Below are 20,562 nucleotides of genomic sequence, written 5' to 3' on the forward strand. Positions count from 1 at the left end.
TAAAGAGCGCATCTTATGCCACAGTGACTCCTAGTGTCACACTGGTGCATTGTAGCCAATAGCCATTGCCAAATTTGGCATCGAACCAGGGTTTTTTTTTTGAGGTGGGGGGGGGAGAAATGTAATTTTTTTAAGAAGCCTTGATCTATATTCTGAGAGAGAAAGAGAGCCCAATCCAACCCAGCGATCCTGATTGATCTGCTATAGATCAGGGGCCTCCAACCTTGTCAACTTTAAGACTTTTAGACCAACTCCCAGAATTCCTCAGCCAGCAAAGCTGGCTGAGGAATTCTGGGAGTTGAAATCCACAGGTCTTAAAGTTGCCATGGTTGGAGACCCCTGCTATAGATCAATCCGCAGCTCATTGGTTGTAGAAGATTCACCGTAAATATGCCTTAGGACAGGGGTGTCAACCTTGATTTCATTGAGGGCCACATCAGGGTTGTGTTTGACATTGGGGTGGGTGGAGTGGGTGTGGCCAGCGGGTGTGGCCAGCTTGACATCACTCATGTTGCCTGTGGTGGCCCAAGCACTCTGCCAGCGAAAATGAGCTCCCGAGCTCTGTGTTCAGCTACAATGACCTCCTGCAACTCTCTGCCAGTGAAAAACAGAGCTCCATTTTCAATGGCAGAGGCACTGCAGTCCAGTCCTTCACTGTTTCCAGGTTGGGCCCATAGGCCAGGTCTAAGCACCCTGCAGGCCAGGTGTGGCCTGCGGGACTTGAGTTTGACACCCCTGCCTTAGGAGGTCCTTAGGTGGGACACCAGGCGTGATATGCAGAGTGATGGAAATTGTGCATTGCCTTTTGTGTGTGATGCAGCATAACAGTGGTGGGATTCAAAAAATTTTACTAACTGGTTCTGTGTGCATGGCTTGGTGGGCGTGGCAGGGGAAGGTTACTGCAAAATCCCCATTCCCTTCCCACCCCACTAATCTGCTTTGCAGCTCCGTTCTCCTGTGCAGGGCAACAAAAGAAGAGCCAGCTGATCAGCTGAGACTTGGGAGGCAGAGAAGAGATGGGGTTGGCTGGGCCAGTCAGAGGTGGGATTTGCCGGTTCTCCAAACTACTCAAAATTTCCCCTACCGGTTCTCCAGAACTGGTCAGAATCTGCTGAATACCCCCTCTGATAGAGAAGTGCTGCATCCAACCCTTGTGCCAGCAATTTATGAGTTGACATCCTGCTGACCTTAAACCTCCCTTTTATGTAAAGCCCAGACATTACCTGAATGTATACTGTGGTCAGTCAATATCTTTATTAATCAGCAATCCACACCTTCTTTCCTAAGGTGTCCACCAAAGTTCACACGCCATCTTCTAGACCACTGTTGTTTCTGGTTTCCTCCTGCAGGACTCGATTATGCTGAGAAACATCAGGAACACCAGGAATATGGAGAGGCCCACCACCAAGGCCTCAATTATGGAGTATGTGTGAGCCAGCTCCCCTGGTGGGTTCACTGCATTAGGAGAGGTAACTAAAAACTTGCCCGCTAAATGTCCATTCACGAAACACTGGTAGAAAATGCTGTGTGAATTGTTCTGGAAGGAAAGGTGTAGGATCCCACCGCCAGTGGCTTTATCCAGGCTTTGGGTACTTCTGGAGAAATTGGAGTTCTTCTGGAGAAGTTGAAGGTGTGTCAACGTTGTGAGACCTACCTGCCAGTAGACGGGGCTGATGAAGGCAAGAGACAAGGTCATTCATACAAGATGAGGAATCAGACATCAATCCCAAAAGTGTATGAATAAAAAGCAAAGAAATGGAAGCCAACAGAGGCCATAATTTTTTTTAAGGCCCAGATTGCTATAGCTTGGGATCTTCTAAGGCTAAATCATGGTTTGTTGACCAAATTGCAATGGACAGGACTCAAACATCAGGCAAATCTAACGGTTTCCAAGCCATGAGACTTTGGTTCATATAGCACTCTTCAGTACCAATCACCTAATCACATTGAGGTTGAATGCAATGTGAGAACCCAGCTTCATCTCAGAAGAGGCTTTTTGTACAATGGGTGAGACAAGAGGAAATGCCTCTTCACAGAGGGCTCTGCTGTCTGCAATTTTAAAGAGTTTCTATATTAAAATATTCTAAAAATGAATTAGTCTGCCCAACTACTCCAGATATCTTTTCAGTATAGTAATAGTAATATTTACATATCATTATAAGGCAGAGGTGACTAACCTTTTGGGGTTCCTGTGCCAAAAATTATGTGTGCACTGGCGCCCATGCTCTTGGGTGCCAGCACCCAGAAGGCAATGTGCACACTCCATACCCCCTGCATATGCAGGCGCAATCCCCCTGCCCTCCCCCACCTGCACCGTGTCTTACAGCTGATTTTTTAGCTGGTTTTACAGGAAGTGACGAAATGGGCCTATTCAGCCTGCAGAGGCTTTTTTCAAGCCTCTGGGAGGCTGAAAAAGGCCTCAAACCAGGCCGCCCGGCAGATTTTCGACTGGGTTGAGGCTTTTTTTGGCCTCCCAGTGGCTTGAAAAAGGCCTTTGCAGGCCAAATAGACCCATTTTGTCACTTCCAGTATTAACAGGAAGTGATGAAACAGGCCGATTTGGCCTACAAAGGCTTTCCTCAAGCCTCTGGGAGGCTGCAGAAGGCCTCAAACCAGCTGAAAATCAGCTGTGAGGCACACACATGCACAGGAAGGTGAGTTTGCCTGCGGTTCGCATGCTGGCACAAATGGCTATGCATGCCACCTGTGGCACGCATGCCATAGGTTTGCCATCATGGTTATAAGGTATAAGATATAAGATATTGGATAGCCATCATGGTTATAAGGTATAAGATATAAGATATTGGATAGCCATTTGTCTGAAATGGTATATGGCTTCCTGCTTGAGCAGGGGGTTGGAGTAGAAGACCTCCAACGTCCCTTCCAACCCTGTGTTTCCCTGAAAATAAGACCCTGCCTTATATTTTTTTTTTGCCACCATAAAAAGGCACCAGGTCTTATTTGGGGGGGATGTCATCCACTGACTAACCTCACTTGTGCATGTTGTTCCCAATCTTTTCGCTGTCAGAGGCTTTCAGCAATTCCTTCTGCGGCTGACAAAGCTTTCCTAAAGGCCTCTGCAGTCGATAACCGAGCTCTGGATCAACCCGAAGCTTTGTTATCAGCTATAGAGACCTTCAGGAAAGCCTTGCCAGCCTTGCTGGTTGCAGAAGAAATGGGCTGGCAAGGCATATGTTGGGGTTTGCGAGGCCTGGTTACAACTGTCCAAAGGTAAGTAATAGGGCAGCTCCACCCCCTCCCATCCCCACCCTAGCTTAATTTTTACCCGTCCACTCTGGGATGGACAGGATCTTAATTAGGGCTTATTTTGGAGATAGGGCTTATATTGGACGCACGTGTAAAAACCAAGCTAGGACTTACTTTCAGGGTAGGTCATATTTTCGGGGAAACAGTATTGCAGCAAATGAAGGTTGCAGTTTTAATGAGATAAAAGTGCATAACCTTATACATTTATACCGCCTTGATTTGATATCAGTGATGACTGCCTAAGCCACTTGCCCCTCTGTATTTCATAACCTTGAACCATCTACCTCTATGTTGCCTATTCAGTGAGAGGTGCACAATATGTTAAGTGATAATTACAGTAATATTAGCTCAGTGTGTTGTATAAACGCAGCCAACATGATTTGCAATCACTGGTTTATAGATTAGTTTGATATACGTCTTATTTATCACTCAACAAATTAACAGAGGGATACAATCAAGATCAAGGGAGGTACTAATACTGCTCTATAAAGCCTTAGTAAGTCCACACCTAGAATACTGCATCCAATTTTGGTCACTACACTATAAAAAAGATGTTGAAACTCTAGAAAAAGTACAGAGAAGAGCAACCAGGATGATTAGGGGACTGGAGACTGAAACATATGAAAAATGGTTGCAGGCACTGGGCATGGCTAGTCTAGTGAAGAGAAGGACCAGGGGAGACATGATAGCAGTCTTCCAATATTTGAAGGGCTGCCACAGGGCGGTGGGTGGGGGGTGGTCAAGCTACTTCCCACAGCTCCTGAAGGCCAGACAATGAATAATGGATGGAAACTGAACAAGGAGAGATTCAGTTTGGAAATAAGTAGACATTTTTTGACAGCGAGAGCAATCAACCAATGGAACAGAAGTTGCCTTTGGAAGTTGTGGGAGCTTCCTCAGCTTTTAAGAAGAGACTGGACTGCCATCTCTCAGAAATGGTGTAGGGTCTTCTGCTTGGGTGGGGGTTGAACTAGATGACTTACAAGGTCTCTTCCAACTTTGTTACTATTAAAAAAATCCATTATAAAAAGGGTTAGAAGAGGCAAGCAATCTTTTTATGCAAATAGGGTCATTTTTTCTTGCTGATATTTTCATTTCATTTTTTAAATTTTTTTATTTTGCAGGTGTCCTTGTGGTGGTAGGGAAAGTGTTCACCATACTTAGGTATTTTAGCAGATGCTTAGCACACCGATTTTCTCACAAAAAGGAACAAAGCCACATCTCTAAAAATAACAATGTGCTTCAGGGGTTGGAAAAACTGTACAGTACTGGGTGTCACAATTCACAGGTTACTCATTCTGGCTTAGAACAATGCACGCATCTCCCCCCACCCCCAGTTTACAAATAGGCTGTCCTATCCTGCAGTATTTCTCTTTTCAAATAATGTCTAATTGCCCATAGGGTTGTCTATGTAGTTATTTGTTGATCCATCAATTCAATCTAGAAGAATTGGGTTGTCCTCCTGGACTCACAACTCTCGCTGGAAAAAACAGGTGGCAGCCATGGCCAGCCAAACTTTGTGTTATGCACTGGTTGTGCCTATTCCTGGTTACCCGTGCCTTAGTCATCTCCTACATAGATTACTGCAATGTACTCTACATGACGCTGTCCTTCAAGAGTATTTGAAAGCTTCGGCTGACAATATGCTGACAGTATGCTGTGATGGTTGTAAGGGTGAGGACCGATCATAAATCACATTTTTCAGCATCATCTTAACTTCAAACAGTAGTGGTGAGGTGGCCTACAGGTGGAATTCTTGCCTCACGATCAAGAGGCTGTGAGTTCAATCCTAGGTAGAGGCAGATATTTCTCTCTCTGGGCACACTGAGAATATATCTGCTGAACAAAACTCCCCATTGGTGACAGGAAGAGCATCCAGCCATTAAAACACTCTGCTAGCTCCATTCAGTTGCCCAGACTCCACCCCACAAGAGATTATGGGGTCGTTAAATGAAGAAGATAATGATCTTAACTTCAAACAATTGTGAAAAGAATGGTGGTAAGTCAAGGGCTACCTGTATTAGGCCCCAGACAAGGATGATCACCACCTGGAGGATAATAATAGGTCAGATCGACTTACGGTTGAATTGCTTACTCTGCTAACAGTAGCTTTGGCTGAACTCAGTCCTTGATGTCCTGCAGCTGTTTCTATTGTGTGTGCTTCATTCACTCCTGGTTATTATAATTTTTTAAAATGAATCTTGCAGCCAATAGCAGACCTGGAACTCCATCTGGTATCCAAAGGTGAAAGGTTCATCTAACTCATCAATAATTAACTTGCTTTTTTTTTACAATGTACAAGAGATACAAGCCAAACCAAGAGAACTAAATCAACATTTCCTGTTTCTCCTGTTCATGGTGTTAGGGCTGCTGGTGACAGCCTAAGTGGAAGCGATTAAATCTGGCTAAGGAAAACTGGTATCCTGAGTGCACTAATTCGACAAAGTTTGCTTCTGAAAATAAAACCCCGCTATATAATTAAGTGTGGCAAACATAATAGCTGTACTGTATTAAGATGTCTCTGGGTGATTGCAAAAAGCTAGCAGGAAATTGAACTCCTTAGGTGTAATAATAGAAACAATAGAATAGAATAGAATAACAAAATTGGAAGGGACCTTGAAGGTCTTCTAGTCCAACCCCTGGCTTAGGCAGGAAACCCTACACCACTTCAGATAAATGGTTATCCAATCTCTTCTTAAAAACTTCCAGTGTTGGACCACCTACAACTTCTGAAGGCAAGTTGTTCCACTGATTAATTAATTGTTCTGTCAGGAAATTTCTCCTTTGTTAGTTCTGAGGTTGCTTCTCTCCTTGATTAGTTTCCATTCCACCCTTTGCTTCTTGTCCTGCCCTCAGGTGCTTTGGAGAATAGCTTGACTTCTTCTTTGTGGCAGCCCCTGAGATATTGGAACACTGCTATCCTGTCTCCCCTAGTTCTTCTTTTCATTAAACTAGACATCCCCAGTTCCAGCAACTGTTCTTTATATGTTTTAGCCTCCAGCCCTCTAATCATCTTTGTTGCTCTTCTCTGCACTCTAGAAAGAGACTCAACATTTTTTTTATATCGTGGCAACCAAAATTGAATATTAGATGGATGTGGAGGAAGCAGCCTTGTGACTGGCTTACAAATATCATAGAGTTTTTGAAACTTGCCCCTTTGAGCTAAAGATCCTATAGGGCAAGGTCCTTCAAACTTGGCAAGTTTAAGAGTTGCGGACTTCAACTCCCAGAATTCCTGAGCTAACATGACTAGAGGAGGAATTCTGGGAGTTGAAGTCCGCAAGTCTTAAAGTTGTCAAGTTTGAAAACCCCTGCAGTAGGGTATGTTTATGGAGAAAAGGAGCAACAGCCAAGCATGTCCCAAGGGTGCTTTTTTTCAAGAGGCAACTGGACTTTCTTGTTTTTCTTTCGAAGACGTTTCACTTCTCGTCCAAGAAGCTTCTTCAGCTCTGACAGGATAGGGGAAATGTTTCAATCAGAGCTGAAGAAGCTTCTTGGATAAGAAGTGAAATGTCTTCAAAAGAAAAACAAGAAAATCCAGTTGCCTCCTGAAAAAGCACCTTTGGGACAACCATGCCCTGGATGACTGAGAATCTCTACAGACCAACAGCTGGCTTGTTAGCCAGATAGATTATATATTTAAGCCACGGTGGCTCTCTCATTAGAATGCAGTACTGCAGGCTACTCCTACTGATTGCCGGCTGCCAGCAGTTCGAATCTCACCAGGCTCAAGATTGACCCTGTCTTCCATCCTTCCGAGATCCGTAAAATGAGGACCCAGATTGTTGGGGGCAAGAGGCTGACTCTTTACCCTGGGCTGTAAAGCTCTGTGAAGTGGTATATAAGTCTAAGTGCTATTGCTATTAAGTTATGATTTGCTTTAACCAAGGCCAGTGCAATAAGCCTTCAACAAATTTGCAGGTTACAGTACCCTAAGCTGAATCACAAAGCATACTGTTGCTTATTAGACATGCTTTGGGACTACATTGTATTGAATAAACCAAGGGGGTCTTCAAACTTGGCAGCTTTATGACTTGTGGACTTCAATTCCCAGAAGTTCTCCTCCAGTCATGTTAGCTCAGGAATTCTGGGATTTGAAGTCCACAAGTCTTAAACTTCCCAAGTTTGAAGGCCCTTGGAATAAACAATTGATAGATTTAGCACATCATAAGCAAACCACAGTGACTACAATACAGGTAGTCCTTGACTTGCAACAGTTCACTTAGTGACCGCTCAAAGTTACAACGGCACCAAAAAAGTGACTTGACCGTTTTTCACACTTACAATTGTTGCAGCATCCCCATGATTGTGCAATCCCAAATTCAGACACTTGACAACTGACTTGTATTTATGCAATGTCCTGGGATCATTTGAGACCTTCTGACAAAGCCAAGTCGATGGGGAAGCCAGATTCGTTTAACAACGATGACCAACAACAACTGCAATAATCACTTAACAACAGTGGCAAGAAAGCTTGTAAAAGGGGGCAAAAATTCACTTAACAAACCTTTCACTTTGCAACAGAAGTGTTGGGTTCAACTGGGGTCATAGGTCGAGGACTTACCTGTACTCTTAAGCCCACACTGAAGAGAATCTACTACATTTTATGCGTGTGCTAAACAGAATTGGAAAGCCTGCTGTCAACTCATAAAATATTTCTATGGTCTTTCTAGAGTTGCCAACAGAAAGGGAGGGGGGAGCAGTGCGACAGCCTGTAACCAAAACTGCATGCCGTAAATGTTTTCAAAGATAGTAACTAGGTGACCGAAGTTTCTGCCTCGCAAAATTCTAACTGGAGAGCATGATTGATGACTCTTGGCTATGGATGAGTCCCACTGGAGAATATGAATTACGATACACCCAGGGGGTGGGGGAAAACCAGGGTCAAGGGTGACAATGAATGATGTTTCTCAGAGTTGGCTACACCCAGGCAGTGCTGAAACTTTTAACTCCCAATGGAGGCAGGAAAGACTTTAGTACCTGTAGATGGAGGATGCTGGGCAGCGAAGGTGAGCAGTGGCTTTTCCTTGAGGGTGGTAGTTGGTAAAGACCAGGAATGGTACCCAGTTGGGCTCCTCTTGGCTAGCATATCTGTCACAGGGCATTTGACAGGTTTCTATTCTCAGCTCTGGTACCCGTTGTGGCAACATCAAATACTTCTGCCTAACCATCCCACAAGGAAATGGCATTTCCTCCTCAGAGTCCATCGTAGTCAGCTGGGCATAGCAAAACCCCACTCGCTTACGTTCCCCGGGGCGGCCACAGCGATCGCAAGGCTGCCAAGGGGTCCAGGAGGTGAACAGGGTGGCCTGGGCTCCCTTGCCGAGCTGCACCGTAGCGTTGCCCAAGGGAGTCTCTCCCAGGCCTACATGGGATACATGGAGATGCTTGGCCTCCTGGAAGTCAACCTCATAATAGCCAAAGATGGCATCTCCTGCACGGCAGGTGTACAAACCAGAATCTTCTACGAGGGGACTTGGGATATAAAGGTTGCTGGCGATCAGTCGGGATTTAAAACGTAGTCTCTGCAACTTGTCATGGCTAAACAGGGGCCAGGAAGTCCCGCCTGACCGTAAGAAGGTGAGGGGTTGCTCATCGGTCCAAGATGGGTCGAGGTATTGCCAAGTGATGGAACCTCTGTAGGAAGAGTGCGGGCAACGCAGGATCACAGGGTTATCGGCGATAAATGCTAATACGCAAGGCTGGCCAGGGAGACATGGCTGGCCCAGAGAGTGGCCTTCATAATGGGTACCTTCAGAGATGGTTAAGGATAGACCCAGAACCAAAGCCAATAAGGGTGCCCAACAGGACATGGCAAGCTGGGTACTGGCCTATTAAGGAAACCCAGGGCAGGGAAAAAAAAACCAACCCAGCTGTGACACCATTCCTGATGTCATAATAAGCAGAACAATGCTGCTGATAAAACTGACCTTGTTCTGGAAGACTGGATACCCACCCAGATATAGTTCAGCAGTAGCACTTTATATACTGCTTTACAGTACTTTAGAGCCCCCTCTTAGCAGTTTTAGAGTCAGCCTATTGCCCCCAACAGTTTGACTCCTCATTTTACCCTCCTTGAAAGGATGGAAGGCTGAGTCAACCTTGAGCCTGGGGAGATTCGAACTGCCAAATATGCAGGCAGCTGGCAGTCCACAGAAGTAGCCGGCTGTACTGCACTCTAACTACTGCGCTACCGTGTATCTTGTACTGATTTAGCATGATGGATGAAAAATATATATACATACTTAAAATTTAGTGGCAATTTTATTTCCTTTTCAATATTTTACTGTATACAATGAATCTCCCGCTAGGCAAATTAACAAGACCGCTTTATATTATTATTTTAAAAACCCAATTGTGTATCAAATAAAAGTTTATAAACTACTTTAAAAAAAAAATCATGTAGAAAACGATATATTAAAAAAAACAGGTAATAGGAAACATAAAAGTAATAACAATGAATAAATAACCAGCAGAGATGTTTTCATTTTTTCCACAATTTATATTCCAGCTTCTGTTAAAAGTGATCAGTATCATAGCCAGACCAACAGCCTTCCTTCCTTCCTAAATCAAAACTCGTAAACTTTCACCTTTCCTGGTATTTGAAAGTTGTGTTTTTATCTCTTAGGCAGTACCTGGGCGAGTTCATTTTTCCTTGGGAAGGGGAGCAGAGAGGGACTTCGCAAAGTTTCCCTTCACTCTCCTCCACCCCCTCTTTTCCCAAATAGTTTGGCTCCTCAATACATTCAAAGAACGCCTTGAGGCTTTACCATCGTCCCGGGGGGGAGGGAGGAGGAAGAGAAAGGGAATACCCGAAGGCTGACCTTCGTTCTTACTTTTCCTCCCCTCATTATTCAGCTCGCCTTTAAAAAAGTGAAGTCTAGGTCAAGAAACGAGTGAGTCTGTTTCCTCAAAAAAAAAAACAACAACAACCACTTCCCCGTGAGTAAGCCTCGGCGAGAGGCTCCCCGCTTCCCTGAAGGACTTGGTAGTTTCCGTTCCTTGGGCGAGGTTGCCTCTTGCGAGGGCAGCACCTGTTGGCGCGCACGGACAGAGACGCTGCGGTGCTGGGCACCATCGGAGGCGAGGCGAAGCGGAGCGGAGCGAGCTGTGCGGAGTTCCGCTAAAGAGTTCAGAGGGCGAAGGGGGCTTGGAAACAAACGCGTCTGGGAGGACCCAGCCCTCCTTCCCTCTTTCCCGGCTCGAAGTCCGTACAAAGGTTGGGAAATGGAGACCTGGAGGACGCGTCGACCAGCCGCCGCGCTGCCCCTGTTGTGGTTCTTGGGCACCGCCTGGATTTTAGGTGAGCGAGTGAGAGGAATGGGGTTGGGGGGTTGAGGGGGTAAGAAAATTCCCGCTCGTTCCCCCGACGACATGACCTCACCATCCCCTTTGCCCCTCCGCCCGCCTCTGAGGGGAGACTCCTTGGGGGACCCCTTCTTTAGGGCGCTGGGGAGAGGGAGACTCGAGAGCCGATTGGGCGATCGCCAAGCGCCCTCCGCCAATCGCCTTCTCCCGCGCGGACTTCGCCGTGGAGGGGGGGGTTGACGACCCGAAAGGGTCGTGCTTCCTTTCCAAGCCCGCTCCCTCATTAACACCGGCGGTGAGATCTTGCTCGGATCCCCGGGTCGATTTACTGGACCGTCGGAGGAAACAGCGCTTTTCTGGGCAAAACAAATCCGCACCTGTTGAGTTGCGCTCAGGCAACCTGCAGAATTGGGATTCCGCATGAACCCACTTTCTACAGTTAAAACATCCCAAGGGGGCTGTATACAGGTCGGCCTTGACTTAACAACAGCCCGTTTAGTGACCGTTCGAAGTTGCAAAGGCACTGCAAAAAAGTGACTCAGGGCCGTTTTCCAGAGGCAATGACCTTTTGAGCCATCCCCACGGTCATGTGATCGAAATTCAGATGCTTGGCAACTGGTTCATATTTATGACAGTTAAGGATGTCCCGGGGTCAGGTAATCACTTTTGGGGACCTTCTGACGAGCAAACTCAACCGGGGTAGCCAGATTCACTTAACCTCGGGGATTATAGTAAGTTATGGACTGCAGTGATTCACTTCCCAGCTGTGGCAAGAAAGGTCTGCAAAACTCACTCAACAAATGTCCCACTTAGCAATAGAAATGTGTGTGTGGGGATCCATTGTGGTCATAAGTCAAGTACTCCCTGTACACGAAAAGAGGGCTTTTAAAAACAAAAACAAAAAATCCAGTCTAATTTCCCTAATTTATAAAATACCTTTTTCCTTTTAATAGCCGAATTTAGTCCATTTATATTTATAGAAATCAGTTTCTTTTCCTCTTCCACTGTTTATACCTTATAGTTGGGATTTATTGCTCTTGTTGTTCTTTTTTCTCTTGGTTCTTTAATTATCATTTGGCCACCTAGTGATACATGTGATATAAAATATTGATTAGAATGATTATAAACATATATAAGTAAAATATGTATGATAATGGTATTATGTGCACAAAGAAATGTGTACCCAACTGACACACTGATGAACAGAAATTTGTTTGTTTTTGTTGTTGTTATAAAAATAAAAAAAAAATATTAACAAAAAATCCAGTCTGCGAAAAGCATTTAAAATGAACTCGGTTAAAAATGCAATTTTGTTAACGGATGTGGCTAAGGGAACGTAGGTGTAGTTAATTGTTCTCGTGGGCGTTATGATGATGTGGTCATACAAAGGCTGTAATGGGCTCGATGTAGAGACCTGGGATTGCAGTTGGTGTTTTTGTGAATGTGCATTTGCACATTCACACCTACATTGTGTATGTGTGTTTTGTTAGATTGATAATCCTCCTTTCCACCAGAAGTATATCTAGTGCTTCCTCCAATTTATCTCTGCAAAGTATGTTGGGCTGAAGGACAGGGACCAGTCCAAAGACGCACAGTGGGTTCCTGTGGTCGAGAGTGGACTTCAGTCAGCCCCTTAATCACTACAAACCAACCATACTGGCTGCTACTGGTGATAAAAAATGTTTTCTTCCCACTCCTCCCGGAGCCCGTCTTTTCTGACTGAAGGTAGGGTTCCTTTTCACAAGGACAATGTCCTTGGCTCTTCTCAGTTCAAGGTTTCTTAGCATATACTGTTACCTGGCTCATAGCCCAAAGAAAAGAGGAAAATGCCTTATTCTTCCCCCCATTTTGCTTTTCCTGTTCGTCACTTGCCTTTGTCTTGCCTGCTTGGAAGGAACAAAGAGGAGACCCTCCAGGGGAAGGAAATGGAGTAGTTTGAAGAAGCAATGGCTTTTTTTTACGTGTGCATGCTTGTACCAGTGAACATTAAATGTTTTCAAATTCAACTGGGGTCAGAAAGTATAGCTGCGAGGTTTTCCAGCTAGAGCCCAAAATATAGCTTCTCTGCGATATCCAGTGTTTGGGGCATTTGCACAAATCCTGAGGCTACCATAAGAGTATCTCTACAGTAAGATCCTTAAAAAGCATTTGAAATGCAAGCCAAAATATTTTGAAGCCAAAATAATTCCCTCTTTTCATTGGTCAGGTTGTTTTTTACATCCTATGTGATCAACACATAGCCGGATGTGTGGTGTTTGGCATATTGTCATTTGCCTGAAAGATAAACATACGATCCATGGAAGGGAAGAGTTAACCAGCTCCCAACCCTTAATCCCGCTGAAAAGTGGGGCGTGTTTCAGGAAGAATCAAGGAACTTTTGGTTTCTGTGGCAAGGTCTATTGTGTGTTTGTTTAAACCTGTAGGTGTGCCTTATTAGACTTTTCTTCCTGGAAGGCTGATGACTGATCCAGACTGGAGCTGCGGTTGTCACACACATGCACACATCGAAACTGCAGGTCCTTTGTGGGAGGAAACTGATCTTAGGACCAACCTCTTTTCAGGCTGGAATGAAACCACAAAAACAAAAAGAGTAGGGAAGGCTATGAGCACAAGATACTCCTGGTGTTAGACTTGCTTTGTCAGAACAAAACTTAGAAAGTAGAAAAGCGAAAAGGGTTTTCTTTTTGAACAGTTGAAAAGAAAAGAAAAAACTAATGTAAAAATAAACCTTGCCATTATTATGCCATTATTTTGTGTCAAACTTTATTTAGACTTGTCCATAATTGTGATTTAGATCAGGGGTCTCCAATCTTAGCAACTTTAAGGCTTGCGGACTTCAATTCCCAGAATCCCTCCTCCAGTCATGTTAGCTCAGGAATTCTGGGAGTTGAAGTCCGCAAGTCTTAAAGTTGCCAAGGTTGGAGAACCCCTGAGATGGTCAATACCAGAGGTGGTATTCAACAGGTTCTGACCAGTTCTGGAGAACCGGTAGCGGAAATTTTGAGTAGCTCAGAGAACTGGCAAATACCACCTCTGAGTGGCCCCACCCCCATCTCTTCTCTGCCTCCCAAGTCCCAGCTGATCGGCTGGGTCTTCTTTTGTTGCCCTGCACAGGAGAACAGAACTGGAAAGCAGGTTAGTAGGTTGGGGAGGGAATGGGATTTTGGGCAGTATCCTTCCCCTGTCACACCCACCAAGCCACGCCCACAGAACGGTAGTAAATTTTTTTGAATCCCACCACTGGTCAACACATACCTGTGCTGTGGAGGGGTTGAATGGGTAAGTTGTAGGTTGCAGATGGTTGCAAACTGATGTACACGTTTCCCAAATCTCAACCCCATGTTTTGTGGAGATGTGTATGCTGCACGTTTATTGGCTGATCTGACATCTTGTTAGGAGCAGGGAAGAAGGCCAGGATTATTCAAACCTTCATAAGTTATGGACAACTTATAAGTTCTAAATTGGATGAATAAGTTAAGTCCAATTTATATGGCATAATGCTGGAAATTTATATGGTCCTGAAATAATGCTTTTGACAGGCCCTAGGAAACTTGAAACTGAGAAGATAAGCCAGCTTTGCCCTATAATATTTGGAAGGAGGAATGCTGGAGAAAGAAAGTGTGTTAGCATGTAAGGATGTTATATTTACTCACTGTTCCCTTCCATCTGCTCCAATCTACAGATTCTGCCATCGCAATACAGGTCAGTGTGCTGAACCCTTTCAACGTAGTCATCTTATTTCAACCTGTGACTCTACAATGCAACTACCAGACTACAACAACTCAGCTTCCTATTGTCTTGTGGAAATACAAATCTTACTGCCGAAGCCGTATAGCTGATGCCTTTAATCCCGGTAGCCAGGAGAGCCAGCTCAACAACCAGCTACAAACGAACAATCCAGGATATAACCCTTATGTGGAATGTCAAGACAATTCCAGGACTGTTCGAGTGGTGGCCACCAAGCAAGGCAATACAGTGACCCTGGGGGAATTCTACCAGGGCCGGCGCATTACGATCACAAATGGTATGTACAGGACACCGACATTCTGGCTCACAGTCCATCGCATAGTCACTGATGTTGGTGAAGACAGTGTTCTGTCTTAGGCCTCCCCAAAAAGCACCAAGTCAATTCTGAGTCCTGGCAAAAACCTCTTTTATTACATTAATGTGAATTTATTTCATTCACAAGTTAGCCAACGGCTTGGCAAACAGTCTTGCAAAGGTATACTAATGAGCTCAATCCTGGAACGCTGCCCGGTAAATAGTTCCACACTCACTGCTGGCAGGGAAGAGCTGGGTTTTATACAGACAAATCTCCACAAGGCTGGAACAAACAAACAAACAAACGAATGAGCAAGTTGTTTCCTGCAAAAAAAAAAACCCTCCCCTTTTGCTTCTCTTTTAATCCTGATGGGAGGGGCCATTCATCGTCCACCTGTGGCCTTACTCCCACATCGACCCTGAGTTCTTAATTGTGCCTGCCTTTTGGCAACTCTGCGCATGTGCAGGCTGGGAACTGGTTCCAGAAGCTCCCCCGCCTCACTTCTGTCCAAGCCCAAAGGCAGCTGATGACTGCCAGCCTGCCCTGGCCCCATCTCTGCCTCTGATGCAGAGCCCTTGTCCCAGCCTTCCTCAGCCTCCAGGAATGGCCCGGATTCCTTCCCAACTTTCTCACTACTGTGTGACTCTGCTGCCAGCTCTGCCAGCCACTGGCGGGCCACAACAGAGAGAATAAACAAGAATGCCAGGTGGCAGATTTAGGAAAGTTGTTTTTTTTAAAAAATAGTCCATTACTAATACAGGTGTAGGTAGGTGAGTGAGCATATTTGTGTAAACTGTGCAGTTGTTTGCGTTTACCAATCCCAGCTGAAGTTAAAGTCATCTTAGCCTGCAGAAGGCTGTGTAGAAAGACATGCTTTGAGAAATGGATGCATTGCTATAATTTGCCTTAGGTTACAAATTGTCATAAATCTTTTTTAAGAGGTTAAGACTCTGTAGCTATGGGGCTTATTTTTTTGTAGCATGAACCCAGAATTCTGGCTTATTTTGACATGTAACCAGTCAGTGTTATTGGCTGAGTCAGGTTGTGGTCCTGGGTTTTTTTTAACTGTTTGTTACCAACCATTCTGTTTTCTTAATAGTGGTATCCTTTCCTCCCCCTTTCCAGGTGGATAGGGTGATATTTACTTCTTTTCACTATTTTAAGCACTAATGTTACAAGAATTAACTACAGGATTTTGCTGAAAAAAGACATAAATGCATTCCTGAGGGTTTGAACTTTGAGATCTTGAATTCAGAGACCTTTCAACAATGAAACCGTGAATGAATAGAGAGTAAAAGTATTAAAAATTCTACAATTGAAATAACTACTGTTAACGCTAAAAATGAGTAAAACTTGCTTTATGAATAATAGACCTTCAAATGATTGGTCCAATCTTCTGTTGGGGATATAAACTTTTGTTATTTTATTAGTTTTAATGCTTTTCAGCTTTTTTTTTTAAATAATCCATCTAGATTGCAATACCCAGAAGAACATGAAAAACTAAGAATATTTGAACCTGGTTAGTATTTAAGTGGTAGATCAGAATCTATAGGATAGATTGGGAAGTGAAGCCTACACCCTGATTTCTACAAAAAGGCAATTTAAACCTTTGCAGCCAGGAAAATTATATTACAAAATTATATGAAGGAGTCTTTGAAAAATAGAATGCTGTAGATCCCTTCAGCACAGAATAGAAAGCTGGCAAAATACCAGAATTTTGTTTTCATTCCTCTTTAAAGAACAAAGAAAGTTAGGTGTGGCCAGATTCCATAATTTCCCCCTGCCCTGGTTTCCTTTGGAGAAGAATAAGTTTACATGTATTGGAATGCAAGGAGCAATTTTCAACAGAGAAATCTTACTTTCACTCTAAAGTGTAATAACCATTGTAAACTTTTTTAGAAAATGTATTTCTAAATAAGTGGAGAGAAATATTTTAGTTTCAGCCTACATGGCCTCAGGTTATTGATCTTTGTCTAATGTGTGGTTTCTCAATTTTATCAACTTTAAGAAAGGTGGACTTCAACTCTCAGAATTCTGGGAGTTGAGGTCCACACATTTTAAAGTTGCTTGAACAATACCATGTATTCCATGACAAGATAACGTGGTAACCTCCAGATGTTTTGCACCAGTTATCTGGTCAGCCATAGTGTGGGCAATAAAGAGAAACTGTTCTTGTTATTCAATCTATTAATCTGCAGTCTTAAAAATTTTGCACTTCCAAATATATGGAATGACTTATTAGTTAACAACTCTGCGCTTGTGCTATGAATATTTCAGTTTCCTACAGCTGGAACGAAACTTAAGTACTTTGTTGTAATCTTTTTGCAATTTACTCTATCGAAATCCTTTTCTATTTTTCTCTTGTGTGTTGTGTGTCAGAAAACCACTGCCAGACTCTGAATATTACTTCATTTTTAATGTGGGTGTTGTTTTTCATAACTATAGCAAGGACCTAAAGGGAAGTTAAAAACAAGAATGAACAATACTGATGAATTTAGCAGGTCAAAAGTCCATGGCAATGCCCCACAGCCTGTGATAACATGTTCTAAGACAAGCACCAATGGTCGGTTTTAGAAATGCCACATGTTTTTATCTCATTTACTGCATGACCCCTGTCTCCAAAATCATAGTGTAATCAACAAGAGCTTTTCTTTCAAGTTCTAGCAACATTAGAGTCATGCTATGACTGTTCCATTTCGATGTTTTCTGTTTTTGTTGTACAGGATATTTGTTAATGTTGTTTATTCTCCCTGTTTATATTCTTTTTCTACTCTTGTAAAAACAGATTCTGGTGTGCACAACACGGAAAATCAGGTTGAAGTCTAGGGGGCATGCAATATTCATATTTTAAAAGCAGCTATCTTATAATACATAGTATATGTTTCTTTGCTGATGACATTCACGCTGTTAAGCAGGCATGGTGGTTTCCTTATTAGAAGTTATTCAGCCAGCATTAATCTGGGTTTTTTTTGGCTTTGCTACGGAATTTTAATTGTTAGGGCGATTAAAGTCTTGCTCAAAGTTTTATTCTTAGTAAGAAAAATGGAAATAAGTTTTAAGTAGTAGAGCAATAATACATAGTAAACATTCCCCCTGGGTTTTGAAAATAATGACCTATCTCTGTTTCTCCACATCCTCCATGATTGCATGAAGTAGAAATTGTATTGAATGAGAAGTAAGAACTGACGGTAACTTTTAGGCTAGAGCAGTATTTCCCAACCCTGGAAACTTTACATTGTGTAGACTTCAGTTCTCAGAATTCTACAGTCAGCATGCTGGTTAGGGAATTCTGGGAGTTGAAATCCGGACATCTTAAATTTGCTATGGTTCAGAAACAAAGAGTTGTGGGAATAATGTTTTGGATGTCTCTTGCAGAAAGAAAGTATTGTGCGACCAGAAAACTAGCATGCATACATCCTGTTTTATGTTTAGTAGGGGTTCCTTCTCCTCCTCCTCCTCCTCCCCAGCCATGGAAGCCAGTTGAATAAGTTGGAGCCCATGACTTTCTCTCAGCCCCCAAGTGGGAGGTTAAAAAACATCTCCCTGCAAATCTGTATTGGTCCAGGGAGGTAGATCACGGTCAATTCCTTTCAGTGAAGAGGACTTCTTCATGCAATGGCTTGATTCAGGCTGATATAACATCAAAACCAACATTGACAGGTATTCTTCCATGCTGATATTTAAAGCAATTTGAAACATTACAAACTTCAGCCTACAGAATTCAACCTTACTGGCAACGCTGATGGGTTTGTTTGTTTGTTTGTTTGTTTATTTATTTATAATAAGGCTGTCACCCCACAGAAAATTCAAATTATAGAGCAGGGTGCTGTCCTGAACAAAACTGCTGAATCTGTGAAGGTGCCTTTCAGACGTATAATTTATGTCTGAAAGGAGACGTAGAGAACTGGAGCTAATTTGCAGGTTTTATTGCTCTGTTGCTAACAAAATTTATAGGTACAGCAAGCCTTCCTGCAGATGCTTGGAAGATCGTGAATTGGATAGATCCGTTCGTTCAGTTACAGATTTGGCAGTGGAATCTCAGATCGCAAGCACTTCTGTTCGTGTCCAAATTGGGTTCCTACCAAAAAATCCACCCGATTTTTGAATCGAGTCACAATTCAAAAATTGGGTGGTGAAAAAAACCAGCCGCGGTAGATTCCCTTTCTGCACAGATTTTCCCTTCCGCGCATGTGCAGTCCATGCAGATTTTGTCTGCGCATGCGCAGTCGGTCGTGCTTCTGGTCATGACCAAATCTGGTTGCAAGCATGCTCCTGGAACGGATTACGGTCGCGACCCGAGGTTCCACTGTATGACCTTTCTAGCAGTTATTGCAGGGGTGTCAAACTCAAGGCCCGCGGGCCATGAGGTGCTTAAATCCGGCCCATGGTGCCAGCCTGGAAATAGCAAAAGACTGGCCCGCAGTGCCTCCGGCAGCCAAAACGGGGTGCGGGGAAGGGGGGAGGGCTGTTTTGGCCAGCAAAGTGTTTCAGGTGGGCATCCAGGCCAAAAGAGGCCGCACTGGGGCTGCACGCCCTCCTCCATGCCCCATTTTGGCTGGCAAAGTGCTGCAGGAGTCCATCCAGGCCGTCTCTCCCCGACCCCCGACTGGCCTGCAGAGAACTACAATGCTGATCTGGCCCTCGAAGAAATCCAGTGTGACACCCCTGTGTTGTTGTGTCTCTTCCTGAGACTGTGGCGTGTTTTGTGCACCGCCTTCCTTAGTCTCCTTCCTGAAACATTTTGTAAGGGGTTCCATAACTTCACTGTGGTTGCAAATATTTCTTGCTCTGCGTCAGCCTTGCTGATGAATTGGACTGCAGTTCTGAACAGCCCCTGGCACGTTGTCCCTGTTTACACCCAGACATATAGATTTACTTGGGGCCATTCTCTGGAAAGGTTTGCATAAAACAGCATCAAGTTAGCTTAGCTCAGCATCCTCCTGTAAGCAAGGATGATTCCCTTCATCAAAACAAATTCTTGTTTTTGACTCCAGCGAGAAAAGAAAGTCATATTTTATACGAAAGGCTACTTAGTAAGTAGTTCTGGTCACTGGTTCATCACTAGTATGCTGCATTGATTATACTACCAAATTATTTTCCTCTCCCCATGACCCCTTGCATCACTGGACACTGTTCTTTTCTAAGTCCAAAGAAATTTGCTCCTTGGAGCAAATTTCTTGTATTTGACTTGAGCAAATACAATATTGTCATCCTCTCCCTGTATACAATACAGGTCATCCTCAACTTACAATGGTTTGTTTAATGACCATTCCAAGTTATAACAGCACTGAAAAAAGGGACTTATGACCATTTTTCACACTTGCGACCGTCGCAGCATCCCCATAGTCATGTGGTTTACATTCGGATGCTTGACAGCCGGTTCATATTTATGACGGTTGCAGTGTCCTGTGGTCATATGATCCCCAAAGTCAGAGCCAGATTCACTTAATAACTTATGATCCACGGTGGTGCAGTGGTTAAAGTGCAGTACTGTAGGCTACTTCTGCTGACTGCCGGCTGACTGCAATTTGGTAGTTCTAATCTCACCAACTCAAGGTTGACTGAGCCTTCCATCCTTCCGAGGTGGGTAAAATGAGGACCCAGATTATTGGGGGCAATAGGCTGACTCTGTAAACCGCTTAGAGAGGGCTGTAAAAGCACTGTGGTTTATAAATCTAAGTGCTATTGCTACTGCTAACCCTGTTACTAACTTCACAACTGCAGTGATTCACTTACGAAATGTGGCAAGAAAGGTTGTAAAATGAGGCAAAACTTACTTTTAACAATTTCTCAATTAGCAACATCAACCTTGTGCTCCATTGTGGTCGTAAGTCAAGGAGTACTGTATATGGCTTGCAATGTACAAATCAAAACTCTTGTCATTTCACATTTCTTGTTTCTTATATATAGAAATCCATAGGTGCCTTTAAGGACTTTTACTTCCC

General features: G+C 43.8%; 2 protein-coding genes across 7 annotated transcripts in view; one reads left to right on the forward strand and one right to left on the reverse strand.

Annotated features, from left to right (window-relative positions):
- Positions 1 to 1,272: 1,272 nt before the first annotated feature.
- Positions 1,273 to 9,080, reverse strand: FAM187B (family with sequence similarity 187 member B). 3 transcript variants are annotated; one of them, XM_026718861.2, is made up of 2 exons: positions 8,248 to 9,080; positions 1,273 to 1,670 (listed from the first exon to the last, which is right to left on the reverse strand). In XM_026718861.2, the coding sequence occupies exons 1-2, from the start codon at positions 9,078 to 9,080 to the stop codon at positions 1,316 to 1,318; spliced, it is 1,188 nt and encodes a 395-aa protein (XP_026574646.2). In that variant the 3' UTR covers positions 1,273 to 1,315. The 3 variants fall into 3 exon arrangements, 1 of the variants encoding a protein (XP_026574646.2); XR_015744725.1 differs by lacking the exon at positions 8,248 to 9,080 and adding an exon at positions 5,348 to 5,495 and having other exon boundaries at positions 1,532 to 1,670; XR_015744726.1 differs by lacking the exon at positions 8,248 to 9,080 and adding an exon at positions 5,363 to 5,495 and having other exon boundaries at positions 1,536 to 1,670.
- A 1,239-nt stretch (positions 9,081 to 10,319) lies between these two features.
- LSR (lipolysis stimulated lipoprotein receptor) overlaps positions 10,320 to 20,562 on the forward strand; it is a 29,615-nt gene continuing 19,372 nt past the window's right edge. For all 4 annotated transcript variants that reach the window (XM_026718785.2, XM_026718788.2, XM_026718787.2 and 1 more), the window contains exons 1-2: positions 10,320 to 10,570; positions 14,258 to 14,599. In XM_026718785.2, coding sequence (XP_026574570.1) covers positions 10,495 to 10,570; positions 14,258 to 14,599 — 418 coding nt within the window. In that variant the 5' untranslated portion in view covers positions 10,320 to 10,494. The remainder of the gene's footprint in view (positions 10,571 to 14,257; positions 14,600 to 20,562) is intronic.

This window comes from Pseudonaja textilis, chromosome 10 (genome assembly GCF_049901715.1).
Source record: "Pseudonaja textilis isolate UNSWEBS1 chromosome 10, rPseTex1.2, whole genome shotgun sequence".
NCBI lineage: Eukaryota > Metazoa > Chordata > Lepidosauria > Squamata > Elapidae > Pseudonaja > Pseudonaja textilis.

Excerpts from the sequence above, each read along its gene's own strand:
- FAM187B (XM_026718861.2), bottom strand. The coding sequence starts at position 9,080 with ATGTCCTGTTGGGCACCCTTATTGGCTTTGGTTCTGGGTCTATCCTTA. Across the intron at positions 1,671-8,247 it reads CCAGCATCCTCCATCTACAG|CCCCGTCTACTGGCAGGTAG; the intron begins GTACTAAAGTCT and ends TGCCTTCATCAG.